Source organism: Artemia sp. Qi Xiang Cuo, chromosome 10 (assembly GCF_049724085.1).
Source record: "Artemia sp. Qi Xiang Cuo chromosome 10, ASM4972408v1, whole genome shotgun sequence".
Taxonomy (NCBI): Eukaryota; Metazoa; Arthropoda; class Branchiopoda; order Anostraca; family Artemiidae; genus Artemia; species Artemia sp. Qi Xiang Cuo.
The window spans coordinates 4,636,314-4,652,180 of record NC_142803.1 but is presented as its reverse complement, the minus strand read 5'-3'; the positions used below and the strand labels follow the sequence as shown (position 1 = coordinate 4,652,180).

The 15,867-nt window shown below is 36.6% G+C and overlaps 2 protein-coding genes across 2 annotated transcripts in view; one reads left to right on the top strand and one right to left on the bottom strand.

Moving 5' to 3' along the window:
• LOC148947383 (uncharacterized) overlaps positions 1 to 15,867 on the bottom strand; it is a 278,197-nt gene that overhangs the window by 217,938 nt on the left and 44,392 nt on the right. The gene's annotated exons all lie outside the window — the stretch shown is intronic.
• Positions 1 to 15,867, top strand: part of LOC148947384 (DNA-directed RNA polymerase III subunit RPC2-like) — a 56,705-nt gene that overhangs the window by 2,348 nt on the left and 38,490 nt on the right. Inside the window, exons 2-3 of the mRNA XM_089095787.1 lie at positions 11,686 to 11,997; positions 15,603 to 15,758. Coding sequence (XP_088951913.1) covers positions 11,686 to 11,997; positions 15,603 to 15,758 — 468 coding nt within the window. The remainder of the gene's footprint in view (positions 1 to 11,685; positions 11,998 to 15,602; positions 15,759 to 15,867) is intronic.

The window sequence follows — 15,867 nt, the reverse complement described above, 5'->3', positions numbered from 1 at the left end:
AAATTCACAAAACTCATTTTAGGGGCACTGAGTAAAATATATCATACTAAGGCCATGAAGATTATGGTTCTATATACTACCCATCATAAAAAGAGGTTCCAACAAAAGCTGTACCATTATTTCTTGAAACAACATGATCAGGTAACATGTTGCATGATTTTATGGACCAATTTACAAAAGAAACCTGTCCAACCACTCTGAAAACTTTTCTGATACAATTTTAAGGAGTTCTGCCATTTGGGTGAATAATGGTTTAACTGAAAGAAATCACTTGCAGATAAATTATCAACACCTTTAATAATTCAAAATGTATTAACTGAGTCTCATCTATTCCTCCTGATTTGCAGAGACGGTAGGCTCCAACATCTTAGTCTACACTTATAGATGAGTACTTCAAATAAGCAACAAATTTTGATGTCTATTTTTGCACTTTTTCAATAAGCTTTGAATCAGATTTTTTTGTTGGATACCACACAGATGTGCACTATTCAACTATTGGTCACATCATTGCCTTATACAGCACAGTAAAGCTTTTCAGATTAAATCTTCTAATCATTCTTTTGATGCAAAGCAAACTGTAGTTTGCATTATGTGATACAGCTAATACCTGTTTATCAAACCTTGATTGATTATTGAAAGCAACACCAATGTCCCTAATCAAATCAACAGAATATGTCACTACACCACCAATAGAATACTGGTGTGCTGCTGCATTCACTAGATCAGTGGTTCTCAAACTTATTTAGACACTATACCCCTTTTTACCCACAAAACCTTTTAGGTACCCCTTCTCAGTTACTGGTACTAAGTAAACTATAGTGAAAATATAAATACAGTTGTCAGTCCTAGATTTAAAGGGCTGTTGTTTTTTTTTGGGCAGCTGCATATTCCCTTATTAATAATCATTGTATTTAAATTACACCAACTGACCAAGGCATTTAAATCATACTTTAGAAGAGCCACATTGACTGGGAAAGATATGCTCTTACTTAAAAAAACATGCCTTGTATCATTATCAATATTTCAGATCAGTTTTTTGCTATCTCATGGATTTACTGAAGTTCAGCAACACAAATGGTAAATAAAGGGTATTTTGTTTGAATTTTTTTTTCAAAATTCAAATAATATAAAATCAAACAATAAAAGTAAAATTTGATCATGTAAATTAATATAATAAAAACCTAGATTTGGAATTATTTGGGCTCAGGAAAGGAGAAAAATACACTACTGACTATTCAAAAACAGCAGCCTGTCAATGTTTTTCCCTGAGAGTTGGTTCTGCCATTCAGTGATTATCTGACCAGCCTTGGAAAACACTTCCAGAAGGGACACTGGTAGTGGGCACAGACATGAATTTCATTGCAACTTTGTACTGGTGTTATTGGGATCCCATAGCATGAGACTTCCACGTCTTGAGTGGACAAGTTTCTCTTGAAACTGTTGGCTCCCTGTTGGAAGATTGCAGAGCCATGATATACTCGGCTGCTGTTAAAGCATGTTCTGCATTGAATATAAGGACTTCATCGTGTGAACCTCACAAACTGGCTTGATTCTAATATAACTGTATTGTAGGGACTGCAATGGTACTTGTATCTTCTGATTGGGATTCAGCAGCCAGCAAGGCCAAATCTATCTCGTTTGCAATTTTGCTCTCAACTTGTAGGAGATATTCAGGTGAAATATACATTTTCTCAAAATGCAGGTCAAGATATGTGGCAATTGCAAAAGGTGTGACTTGACCAAGACTTATAAACCTACAATGTATTTTATTCAGCAAAGCCTTTCAAAGCTCATCAGCCACATCTGAGAATCCACCAAAATTTGCCTGAACAAGATGGCATCTCAAAATCTTAGACAAAGGCAGGACTTTTGAGATGGGGGATAGCTTTTAGAAGAGAGCTCAATAGTTGGCTCATCAAAGGGTGTAAGCTCTACAATCATATTTGAAATAACACCCCACTCACTGTCAGTGAGTATGAGGTCCACTTTACCAAGAAGCACAAGCAGGCTTGTTACTGACTCTTTCAAATCTTTTAGACTAGACAACATAGTGAGAAGCAAATTTCATCTAGTTGTCACATCAGGTTTTAGTTTTTGGTGCGAATATTGTCAATAGAGATTTGAAACTGGCACAGCTTGTCAGTAACTACAACACTACATCTTAAAAAGCTGACGATATTTCTAGCCTTTTGGACAAGAGGCAACAATTCAGCAGTATAATTAATAGCCCCCCCACATCAAATTTAGAGTATATATGAAGCACAAAACATGTGTCCATCCTGTACCTACTTGGGATGCAGCATCCTTTACAGCCCAAACTACATTTGCTCCATTATCAGTTACTACAACAACAACCTTTTCCTTGATTGCCCACTCAATGGCAATTTTCATAAGGTGAGCCTCAAAAGGATCAACAGTAGCTGATATGTATTTTTATCAGACTGAGAAAATTCACCCTGTTTGATTGGCTAGTTTAGCTTTGATAACATTCAAAATAAGAACTTATCATTATAACATCATTTGTTGTGAACCTTTTGTATCATCTTCAAGATTCCATAATAGGCTTAAGATTGAATTCCCAAGTAAAATGATTATTATATTCTGAAAGATCATACAAAAAGGCATCAAGTCATATGTTCATCTAATTTATAGCTCAGTAATGAAAATACATCACAAATTTACCTTCCTTTTTTTGTCTGCATGTACAAGGCTCTATAAATAATATAGAGACAACGTAATCACACTACTTGATGCCTTTTTAAGCCCATTCCAAATATAATAATCAATTCACTCACAAATGCACCCCTACCCTGATGGTCCCATATATACTACTTAAGTCCCATCCGTCCTTGAAGGTCATCTTGGGGCCTCTTTCTTCGTAATGGCGTGGATGTGCCTTCTGTATGCTTCACGGTCTTTTGCTAGGCAAAGAAGGTCCGAGAGGCAGTGAGGTGCAAAGTTTTCCTTCCAACTTTTTGGGGGATGGCCACGAGGACAAGAACCGTGAATTTGGCCTTCGAAGGTGATTTTCGGGAGACGGGACCGACTCATCCATTGTACGTGACCGAGCCATTGAAGTTGCTGGAGCTGGATCCTCATGAGAATTGTTTGTTGTACTTTAAGGCGCTCGAGAAGTTTGAAATTTGAGATTCTATCAAGGTAAGTGATCCCGCCGATGCGGCGGAGGCACTTAGTTTCAAATGCTGCAAGTCGACAGTTGTCATTTACCTTCAGTGTCCATGTTTCAGATGAGTAGATTGCGATGGGGATGATCAGGGTATCAAAAAGTCGTGTCTTAAGCCGCAGAGACAAATCCTTGCTTCGCCATATGGGCATAAGGGCCTTGAAACTGGAACTCGCGAGGGCGAGACGTCTTTTGATGTCTTTTGATGGACTGTTGTCGCTGGTGATCAGACTACCGAGGTAAGGGAACTCGTCAACCCACTGGATACTCTCTCCATTAATTTTCAGGTCTGGCTTAACTGTATCCTTTGGCTTTCGTGAGCAGCACATAGCCTTTGTTTTTGATACATTTATGATCATTCCAAAAGAACTAGTGGCTTCAAAGACGTCGTTAAGAACGGCTTGTAGATCCTCGGGTGTTTCAGCCATTTTGTTGATATCGTCGGCGTAGGCTAGCTTATCTATCTGAACACCCCCTATATGTGCACCGCAAGTTGTTTCCACCAGGGATAAGACTGCTGTGAGGAAAAGGTTAAACAGCTCTGGAAACAAAAGGCATCCTTGAAGGACACCTGCGGAAGTCTGGAAACTGTCAGTAAGACCTTTACTAGTCATCACACGACTCCCAAATTTTGAGTACATATCTTTGATAAGATCTACTAGGTTTTGTGGGATTCCATAATGGAGGAGGATATGCCATAGACCATTTCTCCAAATAAGGTCAAATGCTTGCCTAAAGTCAATGAAGAGCTGATATAGGCTGCAACCAAATTCCAGATATGTCTCTAAAATTTGGCAAACAGTGAAAATTTGGTCAACAGTTGATCTCCCAGGGCAAAAACCGGCTTGGTATTCTTGGATGACTAAGGATGACATGGCTCTGATCTGTTGGAGTATAATTCGGGTGAAGATCTTGGCAGTTTGACTTGTTAGGCTAATAGGACTGTAATTATCACATATCGGCTCTGACCCCTTCTTGTGTAGTGGAACAATTGTGGCTTCGCACCAAGAAGTTGGGAAATGACTCTTTTGCCAGGCACCGGATACAATCTTGTGGAAAAGATCTATAAGTGGTTCACACCGGACTTTCAGCAGTTCTGCCTGTATCCCGTCTGGGCCAGGGGCCTTGTTAGTCTTCAGCGCTTGGATGGCATCTTCAACCTCAGAATGGAGAGGAGGTGGGCTGGGATCTGAGACAGTAACGGGCAAGAGGTCCAGGACAGCAGAGTTTGGAAAGATATCAGGATTAAGCTTTTCTTTGAAATGCTCCATCCATCTCGATTGGATACCTTCTGTGCTTTGTATCTGAGAGCCATTTTTATCTAGCAGTGTACAAGAACTGAGGCTTTTCTTGCTTGTTAGCTAACGAACTCTCTTATACATGAAGCATGAATCGCCTCTCTTAAAATCAGCCTCACACCGTTCACATTTGTCTTTAATGTAGGTGCAATGGGCTCTATGGGTGGCTTTTTCTACAGCACGCTTCAACTGCTTATATCTGTCCCTGCTCTCTCTCTCTGACTGTGTTTTCGTTTCTCAGCACACAATAAAATGATTTCGTTGGTTATCCAAGGCTTTTTATCACCCTTTTTGGTTCCTAGGGCGGACATCGCTACTTTGCTGATGATCTTAGAGGAGTCTGTGACCAGTTTATCGATATCCTCTTTAGATAGAGTTACAGGAATATTAGAAAGAAGGTCCGATATTTGAGTAGACAGTTCATCGATGTAGGTTTGGCGAATTTGAAGGTCTTTGAGAAGATGTATGTTGAAACGAGTGGGTCTCTTATTCAGCTTTGCGGAAGATTCCAGGCATATGTTTAGTGCAGAAATGACTAGGAAATGGTCGCTTTCGAAGTCGCCACCTGCGAGGGTGACAGTATCTAGCACAGATGATTTCCAGCGCCTAGAGACGAGCATGCAACCAATAATATTATGGGTTTTTCTATCCGGTGAGGTCTATGTCGCCTTACAACGTTCTCTGTGTTTGAAGAAAGTATTGTTAATGGCTAGATCACTGTCTGCAAAATTCAATGAGGCGTTCGCCCCTCTTGTTAAGTCGTCCAAGGCCAAATTTACCCATAACATCTTCATTTGGAGCAGAATCATTACCAACAATAGCATTGAAGTCGCCAATGACAACAATAAGGTCTCTTTTAGGAACTGCGTCAATTAAGCTTTGCAGTTGAAGGTAGAAATTGTCAGACTCTTCATTTGGTTTGCTGCAGTCAGGAGTGTAGACTTGTATGATCGTGATGTTGATTGGGGATCCCTTCATTTGTATCATAATCAACCATTCTGACACAGGCGTTATGGAAATCAGGGATCTTCATGCCTTACTCGACATCAAAAAGCCAACACCTTGGCAATGGATGCCATCGGTTCTCCCAGAAACTATCAGACTAGTGTTACCAATCCTTTCTTCGCCAGTGCTAGGGAGGTGTGTTTCTGGAAGTCCCACAATATCCCATTTATGTCGGTTTAGTTCATTTAGGACAAGATCTATTTTGCCTTGTTTAGCAAGCGTTCTAACGTTCAGGGTTCTAACAGATAAAATAAATTTAGGAGAAAGCATAGCCTCCGGGTTTGGAGTTGTCAACACTGTTAAAGGGAGATTCTGGGTCGTCAGTTGTCCCGGACGCGGTAACTTTGTCGGTTGCCCCGGACGCGGTAACTTCGTCAGTTGCCCCGGACGCGGTAACTTCGTCGGTTGCCCCGGACGGGGTAGTAGTGGTTCTCGTTCTTGATCGTTTGTACTTCATATTTTATAGGAAAAGAGGTTTCTTGGCTAATTTCAGGACGGCGGTAAGCCACTCCTCTCCATCCCTAGCAGGGGCCGGCTATATCTACTACCGATAATGCGCCCTTCTGGCATCCTGCATCACCTGCAATTTTCCCATTGCTGGGAGAAGGATTGTGACTGGCGGGACGTATCCATACGCCGATGGGCCCTGCCCCGTGCACATCAGAGGGTCCTTCCACCTCCTCCGCCTGAACTTATGGCCCCCAGACGTGGGTGCTCCAGCTATATTTCAAGACCCCCAGAGACCGGGTCCTCCCGTGGTCCGCACCTCCCTACCGGGATGTGCCCTGCATATCTACAGGACGTTCCCCTATCCGCCACCTGGGGACGCGCTGAGTGGCCTGGGAGAGGCCCCACTGATAACTCTGAAGTTCTCAGTAGTTCTCAGACTACTGAACATATATAGCCCAATTAATATCTAACAACTGAAAGAAATCACTAAAACACTGAAACGTTTGCTTTACAATAAAAGGATGTTTTTTTTAATCAGATTATGTTGTCACCTTCTATTATATTATACTTTTAAAATGGTTTCAAATCATATTTTGTTGAATTTTATGCTCAATCACACACAAGATAAATCACAGACTTAAAAGATATCAGGTTTAATATAGGAGCTATATTATATAACTGCATTGGTCTAACAGAGAAATTTATTATTAGGGCTATAAGTGGTACCATCAAGAGTGTGGGGGGGGGGGGTTGCTAACAAGTGATTTGATCAGTATATTTGGAAAGGGCATAAAAAAGGAAGTGAACAGTGTGCTCACCTTTGTCTCTATGTCAGTTGTAAAATCCTGTGTGTATTGGCTACTTTTTTATGCACTTTCTAAATATAACAATCATTTTCCTAGCAAATCCATCTCATCCCTTCTGACGTTCTTTATAGGCTGTAGCCCTAATTAAAGTATTTCTGTTGTTTTGTGTTTTTTGATGCTTCTTTTTTTTGAACAGGTTCCCTGACCCATCAAAACCATTAGGTCTATATCTGATTGTAAAAGAATTCCAGATCTGTTGGTTATTCAATATTAATTTAAAAAGAATTTATAAATACAGACAAGATTGAAAGTAAACATGATAGTGTGATTAGTAAAAACATACTGCATATCATAAAGTAATGATTTTGTTTTTTAGCTTTTTTTATTGCTATGGATCATTATTATTTTATGGATCATTACAGGGTTCATTGTATTTTCAAGCAAAAGAACTATCTTATTTACATAGAGCATAAAAAGATGAGATTTTAAAAATTTTCATTTGTTATGAAATTATGTGTAGTGATCTATAATAATGCATCAGGTATTATTACCTTAAATCACACTTGCCAATAGTAGGTAGAACCTGTAGTTGCCAGTCAGTGAAGATAGTTGGTGAGCCAAATAATCAGGTTAGTCCCAAGTCTAAAAAGTTCCATAGACTCACCACCCAATTGGGAAAGAATTTGCTATGCAAGCTTGGTTTGACATGCTTCTTGAAAAGTTTTTGATTGTGTCATTTTGTTCTTAAAGAATTATACAGTTGAAAAATTTTGGAAATAAGCTTTTCATGGTTGAGCAGCTTTAATTCAGAATCATATCCTCTCTCTTGTGGCAATAAGCCAGTGTGGGTAAATTTTTCTAACTCTGAGGGCTAAGGAATGTCATTGAGACGTCTGATGCATTTAATAGTATATTTCTGAAGTGATTCTTGAGTTTCTTGGTCTGATTTATTAATTGGGTTGGCAATGCAAATACCAAATTCTACCTTAGGTCAAATTAAACCTTTAAAGAAGCTTGGAAACATCTGAGGGGGAACAACTACTGAAAGTTCTCTCAACTATGCAGAGTCTGACCAGCCTTTGCAGCAACAGTCTGATCATATAAATTAAATTTTAACTCTTTCAACTAGTGCACCCAAGTCTTGTTTGGCTTGGCTACCCATAATGGGCTGGCTGACTCCATGCACTGACTCCAAAGGGTGTTTTTTTTGTTTGTTTTTTTTACCATAGTGGATTGCTTTGCATTTCTGGACATATAGTTTATTTTACCCTCAATGAGAATATAGACCCTCAATGATCCCCTGGGATGGTGTTTTAAAGCACCTACCTCCACCCCATACCACCCTAAGGCTAGTGACCTTTGACGATCTTTTACAATATTAATTTAAAACACTTTCCTCAAAATAAGTTTTTCAAAGAAAAGTAAAGAACTCCTTTAAACAAAAAAAGAGCAAAAATAAAGTCAAATAATCTACCAAGTGTGAAACTACCACAAATAAGCATCAATAAATAAATGAAACTCAAAATGAATAGAAATTACAATAATTAACCAAGCCAAACTCAACACGAGCAGAAATTAACATAAGTTGGGTGCAAAACCCCTATCCCTTCCCAAGGCCAGAACAAAATTTGCACTTTACTAAAAAAATATACATTTCTTTGCTTTTATAACTTTAATAAATCAAATAATATTATCATTTTGATTACTAAATATCAGTATATATATATATATATATATATATATATATATATATATATATATATATATATATATATATATATATATTAAACTGACAATCCACATTCATTTGTATTTTTTCAGTAAAGTGCAAATTTTTTTCTGGCCTTGGGAAGGCATAGGTGTTTTGTGCCCAACTTATGTTAATTTCTTCTCGTTTTGACTTTGACTCAGTTAATTATTGTAATTTCTGTTCGTTTTGGGTTTCATTTGTTTATCAATGCTGATTTGTAGTAGTTTTATGCATGGTAGATTATTTGATTTTATTTTTTCTCATTTTTTGTTTAATAGAGTTCTTTACTTTTCTTTGAAAAACTTATTTTGTGGAAAAAGTTTTTAAAATTCATTTTTATTCATTTTGTATTGACATAGTCTTTTCAGGGAAAAAGATATTAATACTTTACATTTTTTTGTTTTTTTAAGACTTTATAGTTTGGCCTGCTATTTGTATGCTGGAGAAAAATTTTCAGCAATTTTTAACAACATACACCCTTTTAAAAATCTGGACACGAAAAGTATATTTTGATTTGATTAAATTTTAAGAGCAGAAATGGGAGGGTTGTCATGTAAGGGTGGGAGTGGAAGGGGGATTAGTCCCCCTCAAATCACTTTTGACTATTAAAAAGGGCATCAGCCCTTTCGATTTTCAATAGAATGAGCCGTTTTTGAAGCTCCCTTGACAACTCCTTTGACACAAAGTGCCCTGGTCTAAACAACAACAACAAAAAATAATATTTGATCTTTACTATAAAAATGTCAAACCTTACAATCACTTTTGACTATTAAAAAGGGCACTAGGCCTATCGATTTCCAATGAGCCATTTTGGAAATAACAACGCTTTCTATAAACACCTTATATGCCCCCAGGGCATAAATTACAACCCATACCCTAAGGTCTGTTAGGGTGGTTGTCATCCTCTAAGACCAAATTCCCAGAACTTTCAACTCTGTTTAACAACATGGGTTTCTCAAAATTTTGATTGAATGTGTTTGGGGAAATGGTGGGTGTGAGAGGGGTGTTAGTCACCTTTCAATGACTTTTTATTATTAAAAAGGGCACAAGCCACTCCGATTTTCAATTGAATGAGCACTTTTTAAAGTTTCTATGACAACTTCTTTGATACAAAATGACCGGCTCTAAAGGAAAGAATTAATAAATAATACATTGTGCCAACATTGTTCTTATATACCCCTAGGGTATAACTTAAAACTCTTGCCCTGGGGGTTGTGGGGGAGTGTCCTCCTCTTTACTTAGTCCCTGTTTCTTGTCTTGTTCTTGAGTGTCCCTGTTCTTTACTTAGGCAGTGCAATCGTGCTGCCTATGATTTATACAACAACTTTCTATGTAAACCTTATATGCCCCCAGGGCATAACTTACAACCCTTGCACTGAGGACTCTGAGGGGATTATCATCCTAAAAGACCTAATTTCCAGAAAATTCAACTATGTTGAACAAAATGGATATCTCAAAATCTTTGCCCTGAGGGTTGTTGGGGAGTGTCCTCCTCAAAATATATTTTCTATATGAAAATCAACTACACTGGACAAAATGGCTATCTCAAAATTTTTATTGGATATGTTTGGGGGAATGATGGGCGTGGGGGGGGCTAGTTGCACTCCAATCCCTTTCAATTATTATAAAGGGCACTAGCCCTTTGAATTTCCAATCGAATGAGCCTTTTTTGAAGTTTCTATGACACCACCTTCTATAAAAACCTTATATGCCCCCTTGGCATAATTTAAAACCCTTACCCTGTGGGTCGTGGGGGAGTGTTCTCCTCTAAAACATATTTTCTATCTGGAAATCAACTACGCTGAACAAAATGGCTATCTCAAAATTTTGATTGGATGTGTTTGGTAGAATGATGGGCGGGGGGGCTTTGAAGGGATAGTTGCCCTCCAATCCCTTTAGACTATTAAAAAGAGTACTAGCCCTTCGAATTTTCAATTGAATGAGTCTGTTGAAGACAATGAATGAGTTGAAGTTTCTACAACAACGCCTTCTATAAAAACATTATATGCCCCCTGGGTATAACTTAAAACCCTTGCCCTGAGGGTTTGGGGGGAGTGTCCTCCTCAAAAACATATTTTCCATCTGGAAATCAACTATGCTGAACAAAATGGCTATCTCAAACTTTTGATTGGATGTGTTTGGGAAAATGATGGGCATGGGGGGAGGGCTAGTTGCCCTCCAATCACTTTCGACTCTTAGAATTACATGGACATGATTCTTTAGACTGAAAATACTTTGAAATTTTTGAAAAAATGATATTTTCCTATTTCTTAAGCAAGATTAAAGTCTTCCCCTAGAAAAATTCTAAATACTATCATAATTCTGGCTTGGTTACTGGATAGATCTAAGACTAATGTATCCAATGATATAAGTTAATCCTTATTTGTATGCAAGGTACAACTGCAGGATTGTCATAAAGATGCATGTTTCAGAGGGATACATTAAGTATCTCAATTCACTTTAAATGTGGTAGGCAGGTACCTACAGCCAAGGTCTTGTCATTGTAGATCATTTACTTTTACAGGCCAGGACCTAAAATGATTCAAGACCTCATTATTTTGGGATTTCTTATCTGTTGCTGAGAGTTGCTTATGAGAAAGAATCACATATCATCTTTACCTTCAGGTGCGAGAGTTATATGCTTGTGCTGATTAATTAAACAGCTATTCAGTTCCAAAACATTTTAAGAGAGGAAATTTGTCTTTGTTGAAGTAGTTCCACAGTAATTATAAGTGATAGTACAACACAATTGCAAAGTTTCACATTTATTAGTACATTGTTTGTATGGTAATCACTTGGTGATTGACAAAGGAATTTTGTAAGTAGCCAAATTAGGCTGCTGTTTCCTTAGTTTGTATATTTTGCATTTCAGGAATAACAACCAAGATTTATATAAGTTTTATGTTTTTAGTCAGAGTTGCACAGTATTAGCTTGTTTGCATGGCATTAAAAAAAATTGACTGGGTTATGAAATAGAGAATAAAGTTTGTTTCAAGTAGAAAGAGCCTTTTTCAAGACTGTCTATGGGATCTGGTATCACTTTTATTTTAAAGAACTAAAACATTTATACCATTTAAAAGATTCAATTATTGACAACAAAAGTGGGGCTTTCACAGCACCTTTGTCAGCAAGGATGACCAAAGATTACTGCTTCATGTTGTCTAAGCAATGTAATCCTACTTTCTTTTTTAGGATAAATGGAAGCTAGTGAATGCCTTTGTTGAAACAAAGGGAATTATTGGACACCATATATCTTCATTTAATCAGTTTGTTAATGAAGAAATGAAAAATATTGTGGCTGCCAATTCCACTGTCTATTCCCAGAGCAACGCAAATTGGTATTTAAAATTTGTGGATGTTCGGGTTATGAATCCATTGCTTGATGATGACATTGGAGTATCGGTTGAAATGTACCCTCAACAAGCAAGATTAAGAAGCCTTACCTATGCAGGGGACATTGTTGCTGACATTGAATACACTAAGGGACAAGGGAATTCTTTAAAGGCAAGTATTATTTTTGATAGATTATTCAAATTGTTAACTATGTACATTATTTAACTTTATATATTATTAACTTTGAATAGATTACTCAAAGTTACTTAATTCACTTGAATCTATTGCTTTAGATTCATGTGTTTTTTGTATTTTAGTATTTTGTAATTGAGAAAACAAATTTTTGAAGTTTTTGGAAGCCCAATTGCCATTGTCGAAAACCATTGACCATTTTCTTTAGAGCCCTGCCCCCATCTTAAAAAACAAAGAATGTCGCTTTTCTTTCTTCTTATCTTTTTCTTTTGCAGTAGTGGTGTCTATTTTTTTCTGCCAGTGCTAACCAGTACTGGAGGAAAGACTTTTAATGATTAATTTAAAATCTATTGCTCTTACCTGTGTGATTTTATAAGTTTGTCTTATAGCACCAGAGTAGAATGTCATATTGTATCAAAAATGGCAAATTTTGGTGGTATTTTCAAAGTCAGAGAAGGCTAGGAAATATAAAAGGCATGTCTGGAAATCACAATAGGAAACATTGAAATCACAATTAATGAAAACCCAGTATCCTATGATTGCTGCAGCAGTTAAGAGTAATGCTGTAATGCTAAATATGACTGTTGCAGCTAATTAAGAGTAAACCATGCTCCATGCTAATTGAATTTTTCAAAGCACGATTTCAAAGAAACTATATTGAAAAAATTCTTGATTAATACTAATCTGGAAAATGTGACTATTAAATGTGTTTTACACAGCAGTAATTTTTAATCTTGAAGACAAATTTTCGAGAATTTTAAAAAGAACCTGAAACTCCTCAAATTTAATCTGGCGTAAAGTTAAAATAAAACAAAATTGTCATTGTCAAAAGCCCTTGACTACATGCTAACTATCCCCCACCTTGAAAAACAGAGAAATTTGTATTTTGCATGAATAGTACTGGTGGATCTCCCTTTCTTTTAGTTTTCCCTTGGTGCTATCAGGCTAATGGAAAATCATAGGGCTCATTCTGAAGCTTGTGCTTACATCTATGTGCTATTAATAATTAGGGTTCATATCACCAGGGCTAAGTGTTGTATAAAGTGTTGTCAGTGTGTAAAAATAGTCTGTTTTCGGGTCATCTTAGTAGAGAAGACAAGAACACTGGTTGGACTGTCTTTAGATCGTTGTTTACAAGGTAAATTGCTGTAATAGATGTAAACGCGATGGGGTACGTAGATGAGGTTCCAGATGGGATTTTCATAGGGAACTAACACTCACTATTTTCGCAAAGGTGTAGTGAGACGACTTAGGGTTCATATGAAAGCTAATGTTGGCTCTTATACACTTTTGTAAACTGGCACTGACAATAGCACGTTTACTTGCCTTGTGCTGACAAAAAGTACCACGTTTGGGGGTGTTTTATGAATGGAGAGCTTTAGATACTCTTAAGAAATGTGTTATTTGATGGAATTGTTAAAATTAACAGCTATATAAAATAACATTCCTGAAAATAAGTGTTGTATAGAAAGGACTTTAATAAAATTTAGTTCCAGTTGAGGCAGCACTACCTGATATTTTAGTTTATGTTACTGAGCTTGCTTAGTGTACAAGTGATACATGGATCGAAAATCTGGATCATTGCTTTTTTTTTAAACAAAAGTATGAAATCAAACGTTTGGGTTTCAGTACATATTGGTAACATTCTAGATTACAAGCTTCTCAGTAGAAAACGTCTTAATAAAATAAGAATAATGCCATTAGATTCATTGTTTTATGCTCTCTTCAAATATCATATTTGTTTTCCTCACAATGCGCCCCATCCTCATTCCTGATGGTCCAATATATAGCCCTAGGATAATACAAAACTAAAAGAAAGCACGAAAACAGTGAAATCCTTACTTTATAGTATGTAGCATGTTCCTATTAATCTGATGATCATGTTTTCTTCCTTTGCTATCCACATTTCAAATAATTTCTAAGTGACGTTCAATTCAATAATTCCATTGAAATCACAGACAAAGTGGATTTCATCAAGCCAAGACTTGAGCTATCTGTTAGGTGACATATCTCGAGATGAAAAACAATGAAGAAATATATTATTATGGAACAGACAGAGGGGGGGGGGGGGTAATGTTAGAAATGCGAATACGATATTCAGAAATATTATAAAATAAGGAATCTATTGGTTCCACTTTTATTTTATCAAGATGTTTTCTTCTGAGGAGCCATAATCTAGAACTTTACTGTACATATCAATCGATAACAAACAAAACTTGTTTTAGGGACATAGGTTGATGTATAATTATTTTCCTTAGTAAAGGATTGGTGGTAATCATCCACAACAATTAAAGTTTAACCGTGAGCTGTAGCAAAAATAATGAAGCGTTGAAGGATTTTAAGTAAGAGTTATATAGTTGACTAATAGCTATCCGATTAATTCAGTTGAATATGATGCAAAATAGAAGAAAGAATATTGGTTTAATCGTTACATATGATCAATGTAGTATATAATATAGTCTTATTTCCTGCGTTTTGTCATTTCTCAGAGAGATTTTGCTGCTAATATGCAGCTAATACCTTGGAATTTTTGTGTATTAACCTTACATAATTCTTGTGTAAGGGTCAACCCAATATATATTCGTTGGAAAGTTTCAATGAAGTCAAAAGTAAAGCTTATGTTTAATGCTAAATTTTAGCAAAACCCCTGGTAAAATTTTTTTGTAATATTACCTAACCGCCAGGTTTAATGTGTATTTTCCAAAAATTAAAAACGAGCAAAAATTAATAAAACTTTTTTTTCTGGTGGAGGTAAGAGTAAAATTGAAATTTGTTGTTTTTAAAATAGAAACAACAATTATTGCTTCTCAGCTTATGCAACATATATCTATAAAAATTGTGCAAATAAACTGACGAATGATGTTTCTTTATTTTGTAAGAATATACTAAGCTAGTGCCCCATCATAGAAAAAGTGGGGTAGCAAAGTAGGAATGCTACTTAGCAGTTTTCAAAATTTGTTGGCAGATTTTGTCTGAAAATACCATTTTTACATATAAAAACACTTTTTGCTCAAAGAAAAGCTGTCAAAACACAAGTTGTGCTGCTGAAGTGTTGGCAGCTTTTGGAATTCTGTCGAATTCTGCTTCTGCAAGTTTTGGAACTTCGTTCATACTTGCTACTGCTTTACTGAAAACATAAAAATATAGGATTTTGTTGCTCAATAGAAAAATAAAGCGCTTAATCTTTTTAACTTTTTTTGTGTTTGTAAAAAAAAACGCTTTAGGATGTTTTTTTGCATGATCTCTAATCTCTAAATTTGGTACAAGGCTTTTTGCAGGTCATTTGCATTGCTTTTCTGACAAAGTAAAGTAAAAAAAGATGACACTAAAATTTTATACACTCCCCCTCCCCCCTCCTCCACCTACCGCTTCACGAGACCGATATTTGTATTATATACCTCTTCTCGGATTTCTGGATGCGCCTATGGGTTTACTGTAGCATTTATGAAGTAGAGGATTCTGCAGTTGTATTTTCCTTCGTTTTACTATAGTTTAGATTTTCTCATCTAGTTTTGCAAATTAAGTCTCTTTCCGCATGTATATTTATTCCCGTAAAACTCTTTATAGTTTCCCTCTTATTGCAGAAAGAATTTCGAAGAAATGTTGTTATTGGTCAATTGCCGATCATGTTACGAAGTGAGCGGTGCAACCTTCACCAGAAGACATTTTCTGAGCTGGCACAAAAAGGTGAATGCTATTATGATCCTGGTGGATATTTCATAGTCAATGGAAGTGAGAAGGTAGTATTGTATGCAATTGTACTCTTTTTATATTTGTTTTCTTAAGATAAATGTGTATTTTAAAACCATTACTGCTACTCCTACTGACAAATGACTCCAGCATCAAGCC